This window comes from Orcinus orca, chromosome 13, assembly GCF_937001465.1.
Source record: "Orcinus orca chromosome 13, mOrcOrc1.1, whole genome shotgun sequence".
Taxonomy (NCBI): domain Eukaryota; kingdom Metazoa; phylum Chordata; class Mammalia; order Artiodactyla; family Delphinidae; genus Orcinus; species Orcinus orca.
The window spans coordinates 66,552,681-66,576,788 of record NC_064571.1 but is presented as its reverse complement, the minus strand read 5'-3'; the positions used below and the strand labels follow the sequence as shown (position 1 = coordinate 66,576,788).

Genomic DNA, 24,108 nt, shown 5'->3' with positions numbered 1-24,108 from the left:
TGCCAATTATGCCTCAACCCAAAAAAGAAGAAAAAAATGACATTCTTTCTTAGATAAAGGGAGAAAAAGAGACACAGGATAAAAAAATGACAAAATAGAGAAAGCTGTATCCCTTCTGATGTCATATGATGAAAGAAACTGAGATTTAAGTGTTGTTTTAGGCTTGCAAAATTTGCCCTATTACACACAAAGGAACCCCATTCAAGAAGAAACTAAAAATCCATTTTTATTAATGATTTTTGTAAGAAAACAACATATTTACATACATGTTTACAAACATTTGCATAAAATTTTTTTCCTTTCCTTTTAAAAGGTGTTGTTCATTTGGCAAAAGATTAAAACATTATTTACCACTAGCAATGAAATCCAGTAACTTTATAAATGGTTATTTCTTCCCTTCACCCTTTTCCTTATATTAAATACACTTCAAGGCTACCCAAACTAACACTAATATTTAGAAGGACAATGAACTAAAGGAGCATGACTAATGGTAAGAATGCCTGTTAGGAGATAATGCTAAATTTATGCGTGCTAATTAAGAATATGAAATACAGCAATCGCATACTTATAAGGTCCTATTTTCCTTGATGTGTTTCATTGAAGGAAGAGGGAGAAACAGTAAAGGAGTGAGGGAAAAGGGGCAAGAAGGGGGTCGTTGCTGGTGGGGTCTTTTTTGGGGGGTGGGAGGGATGGAAAGGTCCTTGGAGGGGACCACAAAAAAGCATCTGAGACCACAAGTACAGTTAGAGAACATGCCTAACACCATTCCTGCACACAAACATGGGGCTGCTGGGTATTATCTCCTGAGTTCCACTCTCCATTAAAAACCAGGACATGGAAGCAACCTAAGTATCCATCGACAGATGAATGGATAAAGAAGATGTGGCACATATATACAATGGAGTATTACTCAGCCATAAAAAGAAACGAAAGGGAGTTATCTGTAGTGAGGTGGATAGACCTAGAGACTGTCATACCAGAGTGAAGTAAGTCAGAAAGAGAAAAACAAATACCGTATGCTAACACATATATATGGAATCTAAAAAAAAAGGTCATGAAGAACCTAGGGGCAGGACAGTAATAAAGATGCAAACCTACTAGAGAATGGACTTGAGGACACAGGCAGGGGGAAGGGTAAGCTGGGACAAAGTGAGATAGTGGCATGGACATATACACACTACCAAATGTAAAACCGATAGCTAGTGGGAAGCAGCTGCATAGCACAGGGAGAACAGCTCAGTGCTTTGTGACCACCTAGAGGGGTGGGATAGGGAGGGTGGGAGACGCAAGAGGGAAGAGATATGGGGATATATGTATATGTATAGCTGATGCACTGTTACAAAGCAGAAACTAACACACCACTGTAAAGCAATTATACTCCAATAAAGATGTTTTAAAAAAAATGAATTGTAGGGAAAAACGAAAAAAAAACCAAAAGTCAAGCCTAAGGATACAAGAGAATGAATAGATTACCTACTGCCAGAAGCCACAGGTTGTGAGCTATCTTGAAAAAGTTTCTCCCAGGTTAAAGCAGCCTCTTCAGGACTACAAAAGTAGGCTGTCGTCGTTGTTTTCAATATACAGGAAAACAAAAATACAATAAAGAGAAAAGAAGAACGGATACAGATCAGTATCTTTCTTCACATCACCATGTTTTATCTTAGAGGTAATCTTTTTTTTTTCCAACAGCTTTATTAACATTAGCAGCTTCATTCGCATACCATACAGATCATCAATTTAAATCAAACAGTTCAATGGTTTTTAGTATATTCACAGACTTAAGCAACCATCACCAAAATCAATTTTATCACCCCATAAAAGAACACCTGTGCTTTTTATTTTTTGGGGGGGTGCTGCATTGGGTCTTCATTGTTGCATGTGGGCTTTCTCTAGTTCGTCTAGTGGGGGCTACTCTTCATTGTGGTGTGTGGGCTTCTCATTGGGGTGGCTTCTTTTGTTGTGGAGCACAGGCTCTAGGTGCACAGGCTTCAGTAGTTGCAGCATGTGGGCTCAGTAGCTGTGGCTCACAGGCTCTACCGCACAGGCTCAGTTGCTCCACGGCATGTGAGATCTTCCCAGACCAGGGCTCAAACCCATGTCTCCTGCATTGGCAGGCAGATTCTTAACCACTGCGCCACCAGGGAAGTGCCACCTGTGCTCTTTAGTTATCATCTCCTTCGTCTCTCTGTCTCTAAAGATTTGCCTATTCTGGACATTTAATATAAATGGAGTCATGTAATTGGTCTTTTATAATTGGCTTTTTTCACTTAGCATGATGTCTTCAAGGTTCATCCATGTTGTAGAGTGTATCAGTCTTTCATTCCTTTCCATTGCTATGAATATACTACATTTTATCCATTCAGCAGTTGATTTCTACTTTTTGGGTTTTATATGAATAATACTGCTATGGACATTCATGTAAAACTTTTTGTGCAGGCACGTTTTCATTTCTCTTAGGTATGTAGGTAGGAGTAGCACTGCTGGGTCAATCATAAGATACCTCTCTGCTTAGCTTTTTAAGGGACTGCCAGACTATCTTCCAAAGGGGCTGCACCATTTTATATTCCCACCAGCAATGCACAAAGCCTCCAATTTCTCCACATCTTTGCTCACATGTTATCTATCTTTTTTATTATAGCCAGCCCAGTGTGAAATAGTATCTCATTGTGGTTTTGATTTGCATTTATTTCCCTGATGTCTAATGATGGTAAGCATCTTTGCTTATTGGCCATTTGTACAACTTCCTTGGAGAAATGTCTATTCAGATCCTTTGCCCGTTTTTAAATTGAGTTTCATTTTGAGTTGTGAGTTATTTATATATATATAAAATACAAGTCCCTTTCCAGATGTGTGATTGCAAAATTTTCTCCGATTCTCTGGGTTCTTTTATTTTCTTGATGATGTCCTTTGATGTAAAAAAGTTTTAAATTTTGATGAAGTCCAGTTTGTCTTTTTTTTCCGTTTGTTCCATGTGGATATCTAGTTGTCCCAGCACCACTTGTTGAAAAGACTATTCTCTCCCCATTGAATTATCTTTACACTCTTGAAAATCAATTGATCATACATGAGGATTTATTTTTAGACCCTCAGTTCTATTCCATTGATCTATATGTCTATCTTCATGCCAGTACCTCCCTGTCTTGACTACTGTAGCTTTGTAGTAAGTTTTGAAATCAGGAAATGTGAGTCTTCCAGTTTTGTTCTTTTTCAAGATTGTTTTGGCTATTTTAGGTCCCTTGCCTTTCCATATAAGTTTTAGCATCAACTTGTCAAAATCTACAAAAAAGGGCAGCTGGGATTGTGATAGTGATTGTGTTGAATCTGTAGATTACTTTAGGGACTGAGGCAATGTCTTTTTAAACGTTAGGGGATAACAAGTATTATAGAATTAAACCAGTAATACTACTGTTGAATTACTTGTATCAATTAACTAAAAGTGGGGAGAGAAACAGATAAAACTTGGCATTTACTGCTTTAGTTCCCAAATACTCCTAGGAATAACAGATGAAAGACAGATACTCCTAGGAATAACCAATTTAGTTTGCCTTAAAAAGGGTTTAAATTTTTTAAACAATATTTTGACTATTCATATTATTTTCCATTTATTATATAAACCTCATTATCTTTATTTGAAAGACTATTATTCTTCAGTGAACATGATAAAATCCCCAAGCTCAGTAATCTCAGCATCTCTATTTTGCTACACAATCCACTGTTGCTTTCTTGAGGGTGTTCCTAGGCTGATCTGCAAATAAGTACAAAATTTGGTAAAGGTTTATTTTTTAAGAATATTAAGTGCTGCAAACTCTGTTATAAGAGAGAGAAGTATAGCTCCCTATCACAGTGCTGCTCATCTTGGGCAGAAAGACTAAAATTCAGTGAAAATAACTCCACTTTCAAATATGTAGTTTTCCTTAAATTGTAGAGAAGGTACTGGCAATGTAGACTTTTTTTTTTTAAGGAGGGGAAAATAATAGGATAGAAACTAACAAGAAAAGCTAAAGATTCTAACCAGATAGCTTTTTGCTACCATGTGGTATTGAAATTACTATAAAATTTTGCTAAAAATAATTTTTATAATTCATTTTATATCAAGAGTAACTTCAATCATCTACGAGTTGGTTACAGAAACCTGAAGCTATTATAGACAGATATAACTTCAGTTAAAGAGGTAAAATTTCAATGAAAAAAAAAGGAAATGTAGTTGTACCACATAAAAGCTGTTATCACACACTGAACGAAAGGAACAAAAGTTCAAGTAATAAATTACTAATGATTTAAATACTGTACATTTACCTAAATTTCTATTAGCTAAAAATTTTTTTAATCTGCATTTTATAAACAAGCCTAAATGAAGGTAGAAATTTAAAACAACACTAATAATGCAAAACCTCTACATTACACTTAAAATGTAAATTACAATCAAGCAATTTTGAATCCAATATCAATTCTAATGTAAATACCTGAGTGGAAACTGATATCCTTCAGATATTCAATCACAAACCTAATGCAAAACACTAGACCTAAATTTAGACCAGTTTTAGTAATAACAATTGGTTCAACTTCCCTCATTCAATAATGTAAACATTTAGTTAAAAATTATTTGTTGAGACAATAAATGTGAAGATTTTTCAAACAGCAAAAAATGTAAATCAAGCACTGCAAGGTACAATATTTTCCTAACACAAAAACAGTAAGAACCAGAAATTACAAAATTATCTGTGTCAATTATGGAGATCTACTTTTTAAATAGAAATTTTAAAATATTTTAACTATTAAAACATGCATCATTGTTTCATCCAAGTTAATTTTCTCTGACAACTGTACCAAGTAGAACTTTCAGGAACAGACTAACACTGTAAGATTCATCAAATTAACAAACACTCAGAAATATAACATTGTTAAATACAAGTACTTAACATTAATGTAGGCAGGGAGCACTTTTTAAACCTTAAAAAGTCCAGGTTGTACTTGAATACTTAGTACAGAGGTATTGCATAAGGGCCTACTGGTGATGGAAAATATGTGAACTTTTGAAAAGAGACAATTTTTCAAGCTTGTTTTACATCAAGTTATCATGAGATTGTTCACATTTAGCACAAAGAATCAGCTTCCAGTAAAGACTGTAAAAAGATATTTCACATTTTTGATCTAACATTCCTTACACAAAATATTTAGTGTTCAGGAAAGGGGACAGCCTTCTTGACACATTTTAAAAATCATCTCCGGTTCTTACTCCAAATTTTCAATCTATCATATTGAGATATTTGAAATGCCAAAAGCCTTGACTGGATTTGATAATAAATTAGTTAGTTGTTGGGAAGTAACATGTCTAAAAAATAACAAGATTAATGTTTTTGAAATAACAGAACTTATATTTACAAATGAATAGTTACTTTAATAGACTACAAGCTTTTTCCAATATGCCACTGCAGAGATTCTGAGGAGACAGTTTCCACTTTAGACCAGTTTGATGGGTCCCAGGAGAAAGTCAGACTTACTCCTTTGTAACTATTTTCCCCCTAGACCATATTATCCAATTTAATCACCCAGCTGACCTTTGAACATTTCTAACAGACAAATGTAACCTCAAAGGTCAATAAACGCCCTGTCATATATTCAAAAGAACATGGCAGAATGTGAAGTTACCACAAGGCAACTGCATTGAGGGAAAATACTCTGTATACACTCTCTGGTATTTTTGCTTAAAAAAAATACAAATGTTTAAAGATGTTACTTTACAAAAAGGATAACTAATTAAAATACATTCTTTAAATGTTTTGTTTTTTCCTATGGAAAAATATCTGTGCGTGCTAATCTTAGGATGGCCCTATAAATAGAACTATAAACTTGGTTAAATTCATGCATGTTCCATCGCATAAACCAAATCAATAGAGAATACATTTCAGACATACAAACACAATTTTTACATGGAAAAAAGAAGACTGATAACTAACATATACCTAAAAGGAATACAAATCTCCCACATCAATTTTTTTAAAAACATATAAAAATCATTATTTCTAGTTCAAAAAAAAGGTATCCAAGAACTACAAAAGATGTACTTACAATACACTGAATTTAACATAGCGCTTATTCAACTTTAAAACTCCATATTCTTAATCTTTAATAAATCAGAAAAAGTTTTGAGTTAACAAGGACCACAGAGCAATCTTTGGGGAAATTAGCCAGGAACTAAATTTATCCTTACAATCAACGTTCAGCAAGGCTAATCCTGGTCACGGATTGTGAATAAGCAGGTCCTGGTAAGAGATGAGAAGGCTGGATTCAAGTAGAAAATAATCTATAATGTTGGCTGAACCAAATTCCATGTTAATTCAATTTCTACCAAAATAGATAACCCAGTGTGTCCTTATAAAGCATTTGGAAAATCAGGCCATAACTTTTTTTAGAAGGACAAAAAGATATGGTAGAAAGATTTCCACATAAGATATTTACCCTGAACTTCTACTTAAGAGTTTTACCTTGAATCTTTCCTTTGTTAGGAAATGAAGCTAAGGAAATTAATTTGAACATGGATGTGATTATGAGACTAATTAAAGAATCAGAATATTAAAATACTTGTTTTAGATCTTGTTCAAAATAATTGCCTTAAAAAAAAATCTTTCATATCTAACAAGAACACTAGTAATAACTTATTTCCCAAATCAAACATGTTTTAGTTTACCCCAGAAACAGACTCTGAGACAGGATTCAAAGACAAGAATCTCATTTGGGAGGTAATGTCAGAAAACATTGTTAAAGGAATGAGAAGTGAGACAGAGAAGAAGAGGAAGAAAATAAAGAATGCATATTTAACAGTCTCCTGTTGTGGGCAATGAGGTCCAGCCCCACTGGAAACTCTAGGAAACAACATGAAACACGCCTCAAAGTATTACCAGAAGGGCAAGGAAGCTGGAATAATTATTCTCCGATTCCCATCTATCACTGGCTGAGGGATGCTCCCAGAAGATTATCTTCCTAGCACTTCCAGTCTGCCCTGTGTGCAGGTGAGAAAATCCAAGGCAGAGTCGCAGGTGCTTGCAGGACACGTTAATGCATGAACTGGAATGGTGAGAGTGTCTGCTGCAAAGTCTCACCATCAGAAATCACAAAACTTAAATTCATTTTTTGTCACAGTCGCATTACAAAGAAGAAGTGCATTTTTAACGATGCAAGCAATAGCACAGAATTTTGAGGTCTAAAAGTAAACCTCCCAGCAAAGAGAACAGAAGTCTGCAGTTATTAGGAGTATTTTAATCCACCAAAAAAAATCTATTTTTGCCTGAATTAATCAAAGTAGATGTTTACATGAATCATTCCCATTTTCACTAAAGTTGCACAAACCCATTACTATTTGAATTCAATATGATATCTCAAAGAGCCAGCACCAAAAACAAAACATAGAATAATAATATGGTATAGCATTTGTAACACACAAGACTAAAAATTAGAAGAGCTGAATTCTTGCTAGCTCTTCATACTAACTAGCCATGCAAACTTATATAAGTCATGTTATTTGTATGGGCCTCGGAGTCTCTATCAGTAAAAATACAGTAACGTCTGGCCTACTTATTGTTGAGACTAAGAGAAAAGAAAAAGGTGTGAAACATATTTTTTTAAATTACAATATGTTAAAAGTACAATATATTAAATAATAAGGTATTTTTATTATCATCATAAAAAGTCAAAGGTGGAAAGGCCCTTAGGAGTCATACTATTCACTTCTAACACACATTAATAAAGAGATAAACTCTGCTCTAGGAAAGACCAATGATTTGTTCCAGCAAATCAGTAGCAACTCACTGGCAAAGCTGAAAATGGATTCCAGTGCAAAGCTTCTAGCACCTCAAAACATCTTTTTACTTGAGAGTTGGCTAGACATGTCATTGGACAAACAGCTAAAACACAGTTTAATTAGCTGTTTTAAAAACTCTGTAACACTTTTAAATAACAGTAAACACCATAGGATATTATAAAATATAAGCTAAGAATCATGGGCCAATGGTTTCAAATTTACCAGATCACTTATATTATCATTCATTTGGCATTACATAGAGTCTAGGAATATTAAATTCTACCATCTTTTAAAATTAATAAGGAAGCTGGTTTCCACAATCAAAAACTGAACATGGAAAAAGCCAATTAAAAATTGCTTCCAGTTAAAAGGTTTGTTTTCCTGTCCTTTAGAAAACACTTCATATAAAGATTGCCTTTTGTTCTCCTTGCTTTAAAATTCAATTCATCAAAGTTGAACCAATACCAACTGAAGTCTCTTATGTGCTAGATTTAAATGGGTAAATTTTAAATGGAAAAAAAAACTTCTTAGAAAAGAATTTCCATTTATAAAATTGTTAAGGTAAAAATATTTTATTAAATCTAGTTCAACAGTCTAGGTATTTAATTTTAAAACTCACAAAACTCAGTCTTGTCATTTATATGATGTCATTCACATGTCATTCTAATTTTCTTAGTTTTCATCTTGCTTTAATATTTTTTACTTAAATGTATATAATATCACATTCAGTAAGTAATTCAGAGAATACTGTGGTCACAAAAATTAAAATATTTTCCAAAGTTTACATTGGCAGACTTAAAGACCAGAACTAAGGTCTTACTCATAGCTGAATACACTTGGCCTTGAATAAGTTAATAACATTCTCTTTGGTTTCCTTATTAGGCTGATAGGAAAAAAATAGGACTGTATCTAGTAAAATTACAAACCTCACTTTATACAGTATGAAATATACATTTCAATATAGTGTACAATTTAAAAACCAATTGCATTATATGGCTTTCAAAATTAGGAGAACTGGCTTTAAATTTTTTCCATTATTTTTCTAGGGTGATGGCCAAAACCTTGCATTAGAATTAAATACAAACACTGTAAATGTGATAAGCCCTGGGTACAAACCACTCTGTGACCACTGGAGAACCCTCGAACAAATGACAAATGTAAAACTCTACGGTTCTTCACAGAGGACCCAAAAAACAGAACATGTCAATTAACTTAGGATAGGCAAACAAACTCCATACACAACAATTACGTTACAAAGGCAGAAGTTCCAGTTACCAGCATTACTTTTACCAAATGTATATAGCATGGTCAATGTAATACTGTGACATGCCACTCGGTCATATTTACAGCATAGGAAAAGAGGAAAAGCGCAGAGAAAACTTATCTGCCAGCTGCTCTTGGTTCCCCTCCCAATATTTTGACATTAAAATAATATAATATAAAAAGAGCAAGCTCCCTCAATACCCTTTTCTGATACTGATATAGCTCTGTTTTAGATTTAGGAAAGCTAAGTCACTTTCACTAACAATTAAGTAACAATCATCAATTTATAATCTCTGTTGAAAGTTAGTGTTAAATGATCAAAATCAGTTTTTATTTAAAAATGATTTCCCTTAACAGTTTTATACAAATGAAATAAGTTCCATTTTATTTATACTAATTCCATTAGCTTTTTTTCAGCTTGGTGATCCATAATTTCAGGTCTACACAGGTAATATACCCCAGTGGTGGTGCTGATGCTGATAGTATAGGGCTCCTACTTTGAGAACCACTGATCTAGCTTTTGTGCGAATACTTCCAATGATTTTATGAGGACAGAGCTGATTTTCATGTAGAAATTCTCATACACATAATTCTCCTTAAATGTGGAACCAGAAACTTCCATTTCTTATAATTAATTTTTCCACCTAGAACAAGACAGAACAATTCTATTCCTTCTTACACATGGCAGTCACTCAAATATCTGAAGAAAACTCCCTCTCTTTAAACTTATTTTCTCCAAAATAAGTATCACCAATTTCTTTGCATCCCACTCAAGACTTTCAACATTCAGTCTGCCTCCTTATGAACACTATACTTCACAATGTCATTTTTGGTATGTGGCGCTTACAATTTTCAGTCTGCCTCCTTATGAACACTATACTTCACAATGTCACTTTTGATATGTGGCACTTACAATTTAACACAATAATATAAAAGTTTTAGTCTGAATATCAGAGTACATGTGGTTTACTACATCTCCTTATCAATAATAATTTTATAACTACATTAGATCTTTCAGCAACTGTATCACAGCACTTTCCAACTGCCAGTCTGTGGACTGATACTACTCCTTGATGAAATTTTCAGTGATACAGAGTAGATGAGAAAAGAACAGGTGGAGCAATTTTTCCATCAACTTAAAGTCATTCAACTTAAATAACTCTCTTTTATCCTAAGTTTATGTCCTTCCTAAATATGGGAGGAATTTGAGGGGGTCTTAAACAAAGTGATGGTGATGGAAGATGGTAGTTATTTTTCCAACAGTCTTTCTTTATATGGCAAAATAAAGTCACATTTCACAATTTCTCTTATCTGTTCCACCCTCTACTATCATCTAGGTAGCCAAGTGCTTAAGAATAATTTATATAATCTGCAACCACCAATCACAACCTCCACTCATCACTCTTTTGATTAACTATGGCAGCAAAGCAAAACTCTAATGGGCTCTAGCAAATAAAAGGGCTTCAAAGTGCTTTTTTCCCTAATAGTTTCTAGTTTCCCATACCCACTTCCCACTTACCTTTATAATCCTAAATAACATTCAAACCCAGCCAGCCAGACTACATCAAATTAAGAGAGGGCTGGAATGACAGAAACTCACAACCATTTGTTGCAGTTTAAATTACTAGCCAGTAATTTGAACTACAAGTGAACTATACCATCTAGGACAGCAAACTACAGCCTATGGACCAAATCCAGCTCACCATCTTTTTGTGTAAATAAAGTGTGAGTGAAGCACAGCCACAATGACTCATTTACACATTGTCTATGGCTGCATTTGTGTTACAATGGCAAAAGTGAATAGCGGTGGAGCGACTAGATGGCCTGAAAAACCTAAAATATTTATTATGTGGCCCTTCACACAAAACATTTACCAACCTCTAATCTACGATAATGAACTATTTGCTACCAAAGAAAAATTTGAGATCTGCAATAATAACCATTAACTAACTCAGGACACCTACTATCTCCATTGGAATATCTAAACACTGGAATCTGAATAATCCTTTATCCCTACTCTGTATAAAAGATTTGTTGCCCACCCAAGACAGAGAGCATTTACTTACCTGCTCACTGAGCTAATCTTTAACATACATTTCTCAAGGACTCATTACCCGAATAATGAAGAATCCATGAATATACTGCTCTGTGCAATCTAAGGTTTAAAAAAAAGTTGCTGCTAATAACTCAAAAGTATATCAAAAAAAAGAAACTGTATAGAACTACATAAAATTTCCTTTACATTTTATATTTCAAATAAAAATACTTTTAAAGGCACTTAAAGCAGGAAAGCTTAAGTTCAACAATTTAGGTACTATTAACTGCATTAAGTAATGCAAATTAATTTCCCTTTTGTATTAAAAAAAGGACTTTCGTTTTCATGTATGTAGAGTTGAAATCAAAAGATAATACTTCTAATCCAATTCAACCATGTAGTTTTTTAAACATAAATGACATTAGAATCTCTAAAGAGCAAAATCACAAGATCAAAGTACTTTGAAACCGGAAAGTGCTTAAAAGATCACCTCTACATTTTACAGTTAAAGTTTTGATACAACATGAAATATTTATGGTGAGACAAATAATTAGTGGCAGAGGCAGATCCAGAACCCAACACTTAACTATCAGTTTGGAACTCTTTCTACTTTATGACTAAGAAAGATAGCTCATATTCCAGGATAAAGTAAAGTGATGTTGAAGTACTTTGGAGATTTAAATGTACAGTAAACATACTCAGAGGGCTATAGCCCACTCAACCTACCAACCCTCTTGTGTTTTTTATTAATCAATTAACTATAAAATTACAGAAGGGAAAAAAATAATTCATTATAAAGCCACTCTTAATAGAATGATCAAAAGAACAACCAATTATTTGCTTAACAAATTGTCAACGATTAGAAAAAATAATAGTGGAAAAGCGGCAGTATGATGAGTACTCATAAACTGCTAATTTGGTACAATCTTTCTGAAGGATAACTTGGTCATATTTTAAAGAGCTTAAAAAGTTCTCACCATCTAAACCAATTATCCCATTCCCATGAATATATCCTAAAGAACTAGTCTAATATAGAATTCAAATTTCACATACAAAGATGTCCATCCCACTATTATTTATAGTTGTCAAACATTAGAAACAATCTAATATCCAAAGAGAGAACTGGTTAAATCATGTTGTATTCATACAATAGAATAGTAGGCAGCCATTTCTAAAAATCACATTTTCAAAGACATGGGGAAGTACTTATGATGGTCAGTTATAAAAAGTAGGATATACAACTATATGATCAGCATAATCTCAATTTTGTTATTACGCACACACACAAACACATATACACACTCATACATATAAATAGCATAGACAAAGACCGAAAGGAAATACAAAAAATATTAACAGTGTATATCTCTGAATAGTGAGATTGCAGGTAATTTTTTTTCTCTTCTTTATAGCTATCAGCATTTTCTAAATTTTCTGTAATAATCATGTAATTAGTTTTATACCCAGAAAACATTAAAAATGTACTCTGTAGTCAATTTTGAAATTTTTATAGTCTCTATAATAAATAAGGAATAAATATTTACAGTACTCAAAAGTATATCTGAATGATGGGAAATAAATCACTAATATGTAAGAATATAATTTCCACATATGGATTGGTGGGTAATTTTGAATCCAAAAGATTACAGTATTTTATCTCAGTTCTTGAGTATAGAAAGTTGGTATTTAGTAAGAAATGCAAATCTTTAAGTAAAATTGGTGCAAGGCATCTAAAAATTGTGCTATTCTGGCATAACACTGAAGATATAAATGCTCTCCAATGTAATAATACCCACTGTTATATTAAAATAGGTATAATCTAGTACATACATGATGGCCCATATTAACTAATTGAATTAACTTTTTTTTTTTTTGCCAAAGTGACTACGATTGGTCTATGCTAAAGGAAGAAATACAACACCATACCATTATTTTAGTTGGAAGAGCCGCACCAAAAATCATGACAAAAAAAATTGTAGAACTGTAAGAAAATCCAGTGGTTTTTTGTTACTGTTAATGACTTCTTGCTAAAAATTCAAGTAAGAGAGTCAAATTGCTTGAAGCACTAAAAAAGCATAGCAGCAGTGTATGGTCTGCAATGATTTGAAAACCACTAAGAACATTCTTCAGTATTTCCTCATTTGCAGACTACTGCCTATCAAGCACTATCTCTGAATTACAGGACTACACCTATGTTCTTTACCAATCTTGAATTTATATTGCGTTATAATACAGTAATGACACAAAGTGATGTCACACATAAAAAGGCAAACTGTATGTAATTTTAAAAGCTAACTTTAAAATATGATTCTAATATCTGTGATAAAAAAATCACATAAATATGTAAAATATAAAAATACATCCTAACATATTTTTACATAAGAGCTAAAGTTTACCACTTTTAACATAAAAATTCTGAAATGGAATTAATAAAAAACAATTTTCATATGTACCACAGAGCAATAAGTTTAAATCAGACTATTTTGAGTTGTGTAGCCCTTTATTAGCAACTAAAATAGAAGGTATCTGTTGTACAACACGGGTAGTAATTGACTATAACTGGAGATTTTTATATTCTAATACAGATCATTTATAAATGCAATTTCTTTATTAAAAAGCTTCCACCCTTTTCGTTTGTTTGTGTACAATTTGCAAAACTATTCTGAAAGCGGAGTATATGTGCACAAGTCTGCAAAGAGTGCAAATTTAGGATATGGTAAATGCTTTACAAGTTAACTTTCAAAAAACTGACTGCCACAACTGTGCCTTTACATTGCCTTTTTTTTTTTTTGATCAAAATATTTTGATGCCAGCCTTCCTTCCACTGCTCTAAACTATAAAGCATTTTTTTAATGAGTTGAAATTAAGGAAGGACTACACCTACTAGAAAAGAAGAGAAGAAAGTTCCATTAGTTTGAGGTTTCAGAATCCCCCCAAACCAGGACCAGTATCTTGGTAAGGGTTAGGCTGGGACCCTGGACAGAGTATGAGTATGTGCAGGTGGCATCCCTGAGGATTCAGAGCTTCAGTGAACCGTGAGTGCTCCAGCTGCATAACTCACTGAACTGTCTTGCCAGTTTCGACACTGGCTTGACTGGGCATAATTCAAAAAGGAAAAGCTCATATTCATTCCATTCTTCTGCAGCTCTGTGATAGCCTAGAAAAAGAAAAATTTGGTTATGACAGACATCACACAAAAAAGTGAGCACTCTTTGAATGTGCTGGTAGCTTAACTTTGAAGCCTAGATCTCTCTCTCACTCTTAGTTTCTTGAATTTCTCGTCACCCCATATTAAATAGGAAAAAGAAAGAACTCCTTATTTCATTCTCTCAAAGAACTTCTCCTAATCTAGCTTCTTGATAAATATCAGTCATCTTCCACTCTACCTCTCCTTGTATTTAATAAGGCACTTTAAAAAATAAATAAATAAAAAATTTTAAAAATCACAGTATCTTTCTTTCTATTCTCTAAACCAAACCTTGGCCACTTTCGTCTTGAAATGTTGGAGTCTTTTCTTTGTCTGAAATTTTAAATGTATATAAATTGACTACCAAATCTAAGAGGTATACCAGGGTTTTTACTTTAATTGTGAATTGGCTCATCATTTATTTTACTAAAGTTTTATTTGACCCAATTCAAACTTTGGTAAATTAGTATAGCTTATTCTAGTTTAAATTTCATAAATCAATTTAAGCCCTTAACAGGCTTTTCTCCCAGTCAATCAACACTGCTTAAGAGAAGACCTTTCCTAAAAATCCACAATGTACTATTTTTCAAATCACAGTAATACTAGACCTTTTGGTTCCTACCCTAGACTATTCTAGACTACATTACCAACTCCAGTATTTCTCTGCCTCTCCAAACAATGAGCCCATTATTACTTCCTCTAACCATTCCTGAGTGTACACTGTCTTCTTTTTGAGTCTCTCATTTTCTTTCAATTTCAGTTTTATTAGGAAAAAAATTAATGTTATTATCTCTTTAGAAAATCCAGCTAACCAAAACTTCTGCCTCTTTACCAGTCTTTAAATGAAATATTGTTTTTGTTATAAGCAGAAAAACATATACATGTCATCTGCCTTGCTTTATTAAATTATGAATATCTAAAACTCAAGAGCAGAATCTTCCATTTATTTTTTATAAAGTCAAGAACACTAAATAAAACCAAAAAATTAGTAAGACCATATTTCTTGAGACGTTACTTTGGTTTATATTTGTAAAGAGCATATCGGAATTGGCTCAGAGTCAAGAGAAAAAAATGGGTTTCTCTTCTAAATAACTTTCTGTATTTAAAAGAAAGTATTGACCTGTCATACAGTGATGTATAATTTTATTTAAGTAACCAAAACAATGGAAATTTAAATTATCTTAAAGGAACTAGAAAGAAAATTGACTATATATCTAAAATCAAAGCTAATAAGGTATGACAGATGATAACAATTAAGACATTTTGAAACATAATAGGATCAAATTTTAAAAAATCAAGGCTTCCTAAGGATACTCACATTTAATAACACCCCAATGGGATGTCTTCCACATATAGTATTATGGTATTTCTTCAAGTAATTGCTAAAAGATACAGGGTCTAATTGTTCTATAATACTCATACCCTAAAAAAAAAGAAGAAGAGAAAAAAAAGAATGAAAGAAAAAGAAAATAAGACAATTTATTATTTCCTAATTATATTTTAAAACTGTTACTTAGAGCTAACAATCATAATTTTTCAATTAAGGAGAAGTAAAGAAAATACATTAAACATTAAACTCTGTGAAATATCAAATTCATTCATCCAAGATAATCTCATTATAGTCAACTCTCAATAATACACATACTTTATTAAGTATGTATATTAAACATACTGAAACGTTTAATCTCCAGTTTCCTCTGACCTCCTGGTATGTTTCTACACCACCTTCCCCAGTTGTCACTCAGCTCACAAATCCTCAAACATTTCATGATTTTATGTTTTTCATATATAATATTTACACAAGTAAACATGTTGTGAAAATTTTCACACAAAATCTAAAATTAAATTTGATATATGGCTGTTTTTCCAATGTCCATTATACTTCTCATACCACTGGTATAAATAATCAAGAGCTGATTATAATTTATCTTTTTCCATAACATATACTTAAACATCAACAGTGTGTAAGGCATTTTGAATTATCAGTATTTAGGTATGTGATAAAAAGAGTCCACGAACTAAGAAAATAGTTAATGTATTTTAATCAATTTAAAGCTCATAAAAGACTGATAAAAGCTTAAGCAAAATGGGTCTTTAAAAATAAGTGGAAAAAATAAAAGTTCTTTATCTCTTAAACTAGAATGCTTTGCTTTCAAGATTTTAATTGAGAATCAAAATTTTTAGACTACTATTGAAACAATAACTATCATTTGGACACTTGTTTATACTTAATTCTGTATTCTGCAAATGCATTCAAAATAATGTGCTCAAAATACATCAATACAGAGCAACTTTAACTCATCTGAATCAAGCAAATAAATCAATGATTCTAACTCATCCATTCACCAACTACCTTACCTTGTTTTCTTATTCAGGTGAAATACTTTACATTTGTGTTTAATAAACTGGCTTAATATCCTCTGGGAAAAATGTAAATGGTGGTTTAACTCAGGAATTAACTGATACATTTTTGTGTTTTTTTAATTATATTTCAACATGTTTTAACAAGCACAGTGTAAAATCACCTAGAGTAATCAGATGAACACTCAACTGAAAAATGATAGCCATCAGTAGGTAACACAGTACAAATATTGCAATGGCGGTATGTAAATCAAATTTTAATTTTATAAAGAATCTTTCTTCAGAATATCCAAGTCTTTCATAAACATTATCATATTTTTCTACAAATATATCTGAAAGATAAGCGTATGTGTGTATAGTCAACTTTCAATTGCTTCCACATCAATTAGCCACTCTCAGATTTATCCACAACCAGTGTTTAAGGCTAAGTTGGTTTTCCCCTGTCAACTAGGAGGCTTACAGGTCACCATTCTCCACTGACATTTGGTGCAAACCGAGTGAAATATGAACTAATTTAAAAGTTAAACCTAAGATAAACAATTAGTATTATAATTCTGGTACGTAGAAAATCACTCATATTTCTAAACCAAGTAGTAATGCAGAGATGGGGTTACAAATCTCTTCCATAAATATGCATAATCAAGGTAGAACTCCCTAAAGATGAAGAAACTAAGGCATAAAAAAGGTTAAAAGCTTGTCTCAAATTTCTAATCCTAGGCTATTGGATTTCTAATCCTAGGCTTCTCATTGACTTACTCTGCTTCATATAGAATAACAAGAGACATACCAACAATTCTTTAATACTCTCACATAGGTACAATTGGTATACATATTATAAAAGAACTTTCAATGCTCCTGGGTGAAGTCTAGGACAGCTTACCTTAAATAGAATTCCACTTGTTAATAAATCATGTAACACTGAAGTTCAAATGTATATTTTAATACTAAAATCTCAAAGCACATTGTGAACAAACATCACATTTATATATATTAACATGAGTAATTCAAAGAGAAGAGAACTAATGATCACATTTGTAGAAGAGAAAGAATTAAAAGTAACTGGCCAAGAAATTTCACACAGAAAATATAGAATTATAAATGTAGAGAAGTGTAAATAAATAAAGTGTTAAAAATGAAGATATAATGGTTAAATTACAACACAGAAAGTAAAAAATTCAGGTGATGGAAGTTAAGGTATTACATTTAAAATTTTAATTTCCTGAAGTGTGCTATGTACCTACCAGGGCAAGAATCAATTCCATTATACTCAATTCTCTGACAAATATGACAGTTAAGAGGTATGCCTTTTTGGGACTTCCCTGGTGGTGCAGTGGTTAAGAATCCGCCTGCTAATGCAGGGGACACAGGTTCGAGCCCTGGTCCGGGAAGATCCCACATGCCGCGGAGCAACTAAGCCCGTGTGCCACAACTACTGAGCCTGCACTCTAGAGCCCGCGAGCCACAACTACTGAGCCCACGTGCCACAACTACTGAAGCCCACGCACCTAAAGCCCATGCTCCTCAACAAGAGAAACCACTGCAATGAGAAGCCCGCGCACCGCAACAAAGACCCAATGCAGCCAAAAGTAAAAAAAAAAATTTATATAAAAAAAAAGAGATGCCTTTTTATAAAGGAGGGATAGAGAGAAAAATTAAGGCACTTCTCATGAGTGAACCTCTCCAAGTGGAAAATTCATGAAGTTTGCAAACAACAGCAAAAATGATTAGTAAAACTGCAAACTGGGACACCCATTAACTAACACAGAACACTGACAAGCGCTTTTGTATATATTTATGTTTTGATGCAAACAATTTTGAAATTACTATTACCAAAATTCCAAGAAGATAAAAATGCTAGTTTGATACTACTGCACAAATTCCAAAAAGATGAAAAACAAAAATGCTTCCCAAATACACCTAAAGAACTTTTTGATTTCTTAACATACTGGAAGATATGATCAGTAAATCTAAAGTCCAGGTGATAGAAAGCTTGCCTAGGGCCTGGTATATTGAGAGTTTGTTCATATGAACTTAATCTAATATGAAGCAGTGAAGTGGGTCACTACCCATTCAGCTCTAAGATACAAACAGACATTATAAACACCAAGAGCCTATCCATCACAGTACGGGTTTCTGAGGAATTTTAACAGTTTCAGCAAGAAATTCTCAGACTGAAAGCTAACTCCCTACCTTGAGGGGAAGAAGGGCGGAGGGAATCTATCATTGTGCTGACTCTCTCCAAGTAATGAGTGAAAGCTTGTATTGTCAAATCCTAAATGGTAATCCCAAACCTAATAGGCAGTTTTAACTGCCTATTTAACAGAGCTGCAAATTCAAGACTCGATAACAAAGGTCTTCCCTTTTTAAAAGTTTATCTATATATAACGAATTATTTAATTTAAATTTTATTTAATTTTAAATACTATCACCTAGATGTAATCTAAAGTAACACACACAAAAGAGTAGCAAAACATTTTTAGAAGTCTTTGAGAAATAAGAACTAGAATCATGTCTATCAATTATTAACAGATAATTAAAACCATATTATCAAATCATTAGGACTGTGGCCTTATTTTTTAAAATAAGGATACACATTTATGTTGAAGAGATGGGTACACATTTAGGAAGATGAGGTAGGAAAAGGAAATATTCTAGTTTCTTTAAGAGGTATCAAGATAAAATCTTCATTAGAAAGAAATTCTATGGAAAAAAGAAATCACCCTAAATATAGCAGCGCTAAGAACCAGTGTACTAATAAATAGCTACCTTAAAGATGATGCTGTAAAACCGACTAAAGACTACTAAAGAAACTAAACTACTGGCCTAAGTTCAAGAGAAAGAAGTACGAGTGGACAAACATGAACAATTTCACTTTCAGAAGAGTAAAAGGAAGAAAAGAAGTTGAAGTTCAAAGTAAACAAAGTGACTACTAGTAAATTTGGAAGGAAAAGAAGTTACAAAGCTGACTACAATGACATTTTCAGATTCTCTCTGCCAAATCATAAATAGTATGCCAATAGCCATAAGGAAACACTGGTCTATATCAAAAGTAGTACGGAAAAAATAACCTGTGGTCATGTAATATATATAAAATATGTATAAATGTGGCTAATGTTTCCAGTATGTGATCTAAAAGGTTCACAAAAATCAACATCTTAAAATATGTTCTGCTTTGGTCACTATAATTACTGAAATTGCAAAGTACTAATTTCCAAAAAACATGGTCAGTAGTCAGTAATATTCTAAGACTTTCAGAATCTATATCTCTTATAACTAGTTATTTTCTCCCAAATACAACATTTGGAAGATTGTTTGTTTTCCAATTCATTCTTCCTTCCTTATGCGTTTTCTTCACATAATTAACTTCCAAGATATTCAAATGCTGGACATAAAATTTTTGCCAAAAAAAAAAAAAAAGAATTAGCAGTTTTTCTTTTGGAAACTAAAAACTTTCAATTATTTTCTAGCATTTTAATAACTATATTTAATAAGACTTTTCTGATAACAAAAAAGGGACCAAAACTTAATTAACATAATAATATTTAAAAATTAAATCTAAAATTTTATACTTAAAAATAATCTTTTCACTCTATCAAACTTTCCAAACGTATAATTACAATTCAGAATTGCTAACATTTTTGCAATACTTGTACAGAGAAGCATCCTACTATATTTTGCTCTGAAAAGATTGTATATAGCCAACTAACATATTAATTCTGAAATGAAAGAAATTATTTACAACATAAAATGACACTTGTGAAAAGCAATATACAGTGGGATATTCACCATTTGGTTATATAAACCAATTAAGAAAACACATTGTATAAGAGTCTGCCTAATAGTGAGTGTACATATACTCATACATGTATAAAACCATATATACATGAGTATATGTACAGACCTAACCATGCTTATTATTTTAATCCATTTATTCTAACTCCCAGAATGGACTTATAACTTGAATTAATAGCATGCTAATAAAAGAACAGACCATTTTAGACCCCTTTAAAAATTCTATATATTATAAAAAAATTCTATATATAAATAGAAATGTTTCAATAAACGGACCACAAAAATCAAGTTCAAGTCAAATGTTACATCAAATACTAAATTCAAGCATATTAATATGAAGCAAATACTCAATAATTCACTGATTTACAAATTTGCAAAATTAAATGTTGCCTGATTAAAGTTTACAAATGATTTAAAGAGCTGAGTAGAAAACAAAGGGAAAGAAGATGAATAGGAAATTTTCTTCTACTTCAACAGATCAGGGGCCATAATAGGCTAGCTCAAACTCACCTACGAAGCTATTCTGGAATAAAGTTGTTGGGACTCTCTCCATATTACTGAAAGTGGATATCCAGGGGTGGGTATGGGCAGGTCTATTTTGAAAAAGTTCCACAAGTGATTTCAGTTGTAAAGATGGGGTTGAGGATTACTATAGTAGACAACCTTATCTCTGCCCTGGCTTTGATTACCATCTACATGTTGAGAATGCCCAAACTTACTCCAGACCTCTTCTCTGAGCTCCAAACCAATATAGTCAATCCATTAGCAAAGCCCTGTTGAATACAAGAACTCAAATCTATGAACTTCTTTCTATCTCCACTACTACCACCCCAGTCCAAATTACTATCTTCTCTCCCCTAAACTCCTGCCAATGCCCACTGTTACTATCCCTGACCCTCTTGTAGAATCTATTCTCTACACAACCGCCAGACCGACTTTTAAAATAATTATTTCATTACTACATCATTTCACTTCCCACTGTATTCACATAAATTTCTTACCCTGGACTATAAAGCCCTACATTATCTGATCCCTGCCCACCTCTCTTACCAGAGCTCTAACCCCTATCTACTATATTCCTACAACCCTGACCTTTTTCCCATTCTTCTAACACACTAGCCTCTTTCCCATCATAAAGTTTTTGCAATGGCAGTTCTGTCTAGAATGCTCTTCCCTCTACTTCACTTGGTTTGCTCCTTCTTATTTATATCTCAATTTAATATTCCTTCTCAGGAAGTCCTTCTCCAATCATTCAATCTAAAGCAGCCTAGAATTATATACTGTTTAAAAACCCTTTTAATATTTTCTGCATAGCACACATCACTATTAGAAACTAACTTATATACAATATCCTTAACTTAAAAAAAAAAAATGTATCTCCTCCCGTTAGAATAAAATGTCCGTGAGAACAAGTTGGCTTGTTTACTGCCATATCTCCACCAGTGCCTAGAACTGTAAATGCACTCAAAAATAACTGGTGAGGGCTTCCCTGGTGGCGCAGTGGTTGAGAGTCCGCCTGCCGATGCAGGGGACACGGGTTCGTGCCCCGGTCTGGGAAGATCCCACGTGCCGCGGAGCAGCTGGGCCCGTGAGCCATGGCCGCTGAGCCTGCGCGTCCGGAGCCTGCGCTCTGCAACGGGAGAGGCCACAACAGAAAGAGGCCCGCGTACCGCAAAAAAAAAAAAAAAAAACTGGTGAAAAGAAAATCCAAATGCCTACTTGGTTGACATCTCCACTTGGATGCCTTAAAAGCAATAGCAAATATAACATATCCTAATACAATTTATGATCACCCTACCTCGTAAAAAATCTAGTCCTATCTTCTTGTGCTTCCGACTTAAGAGAACAGAACCAAGACTTAACCAGCAGCATAAGCCAGATATTTAGGAAACATCCTTTTTACTTTTTTAATTTTTATAAATTGTTAAAGGTTACATTCCATTTACAATTATTACAAAATACTGGCTTTACTCCCCATGTTGTATGACACATCCTTGTAGCCTATCTTACACTCAATAGTTTGTACCTCCCACTCCCTCACCTCCATGTTGCCCCTCCCCCCCTCCCCACTGGTAACCACTAGTTTGTTCTCTAAATCTGTGAGTCTGCTTCTTTTTTGTTATATTCACTAGTTTGTTGTAGTTTTTAGAAGGAATTATCCTTGATACTTCCTTCCCCTCCAAGTTCAATTGATCTCCAAGTTCTATCATCAATTTGTCTCTAAAATATACTGGATACATCCACTCTGTCCCTCTCTTCCACCATCACCAACCCATCCACTGTCTAAATTACCATGTCTCACTTGGATTATCAAACTAGTCTACTCATTTCTCCTCTGGCATCCCTCCAACCCATCTGCTGCACTGCAACTATACGATCTATTCACATACAATCTGATTTTATCACTTTCCTATTAGATATCCTTTGAACAGCCTGTTCTAGATTCTCTAGCCTAATTTCTCACTACTCTCCCATCCACTCATCCATTAATTTAACAAATACATATACTGAGTACCACAAACAGGCTGATACAAAATGGACAAAGATCCTGATCTCACGAAGCTTATAATCTAATAGGGCAAGTTTTCATCAACAAATAATAAGTCACACAGTAATAAGTACTAAGAAGAAAAATAAAGCAGGGTAAGGTCACAGAATAACTGTTCACCACAGGGGCATAATGGAAAATTGTGGGCACATTTCTGGGTTGTGCCAATAACTAGAAGATACTGTCAGGGGATTTGGTAGATGGAATCCAGGGATGCTGACTGTCCTGCAATACAGGACAGTCCCACACAGAAAGAACTGTTCTCATCCTATAACACTTTCACATGTCCATGTATGCGAAAAACCTGCTTATAATTATCTACACTCTAACGCCATTTTACATACAAACACAAAGAAGTTTTGCATGATTTTAATATACAATAGATTTCCCAGGAACAAACTATCATACAAAGTGAGGGAAGACTGTACTTTGTTTAGTTTACAGTTTTGCTAAGAAATGTTCACCATTTTGGAAAATCAAGTCACCCACCAACGTAACTTGGTAAACGTAAGACAAATATAAACAACTGTTTGTATGTGGCTGTTATATTAAAGATACTATGTGTAAGCATCTAACTACTTCATTGTCTCTTTTAGTACAGTTGGTGCCTGAGCATTTACATTATTAAATATATATTAATATATTATAAATTACTTTCCTTTTATTTCTTTCTCAGAGTACACTTAGGGTATTCATTTAACTCAATTATGTATATAGGAAGATTATAGTCACCAATTCATTCATTTGAAAAGTATTTGTTGAGCACCTACTTATGTTCCAATTGCTATTCTAAGCACTTGGATACATTAGTGAACAAAACAAATATCCTTATGTAATAAATAAGTAAAATATTCGGTTTCTTAGAAGAAAAAGTGGAACTCGGTAAGGTGGACTGGGAATGCTAAAAGGGTGGAGTGTAAGATGTCAAATTAAATACGGTGGTCAGGGCTTCCCTGGTGGCGTAGTGGTTGAGAGTCCGCCTGACGATTCAGGGGACACGGGTTCGTGCCCCGGTCTGGGAAGATCCCACATGCCGCGGAGCGGCTGGGCCCGTGAGCCATGGCCGCTGAGCCTGTGCATCCGGAGCCTGTGCTCCGCAACAGGAGAGGCCACAACAGTGAGAG

At 33.6% G+C, this 24,108-nt stretch overlaps 1 protein-coding gene across 6 annotated transcripts in view; it reads right to left on the bottom strand.

Annotated features, from left to right (window-relative positions):
- Window positions 1–200: 200 nt before the first annotated feature.
- MEMO1 (mediator of cell motility 1) overlaps window positions 201–24,108 on the bottom strand; it is a 141,776-nt gene continuing 117,868 nt past the window's right edge. For all 6 annotated transcript variants that reach the window (XM_033425228.2, XM_049696346.1, XM_033425231.2 and 3 more), the window contains 2 exons: window positions 15,602–15,706; window positions 201–14,253 (listed from right to left, as the gene is read on the bottom strand). In XM_033425228.2, coding sequence (XP_033281119.1) covers window positions 14,122–14,253; window positions 15,602–15,706 — 237 coding nt within the window. In that variant the 3' untranslated portion in view covers window positions 201–14,121. The remainder of the gene's footprint in view (window positions 14,254–15,601; window positions 15,707–24,108) is intronic.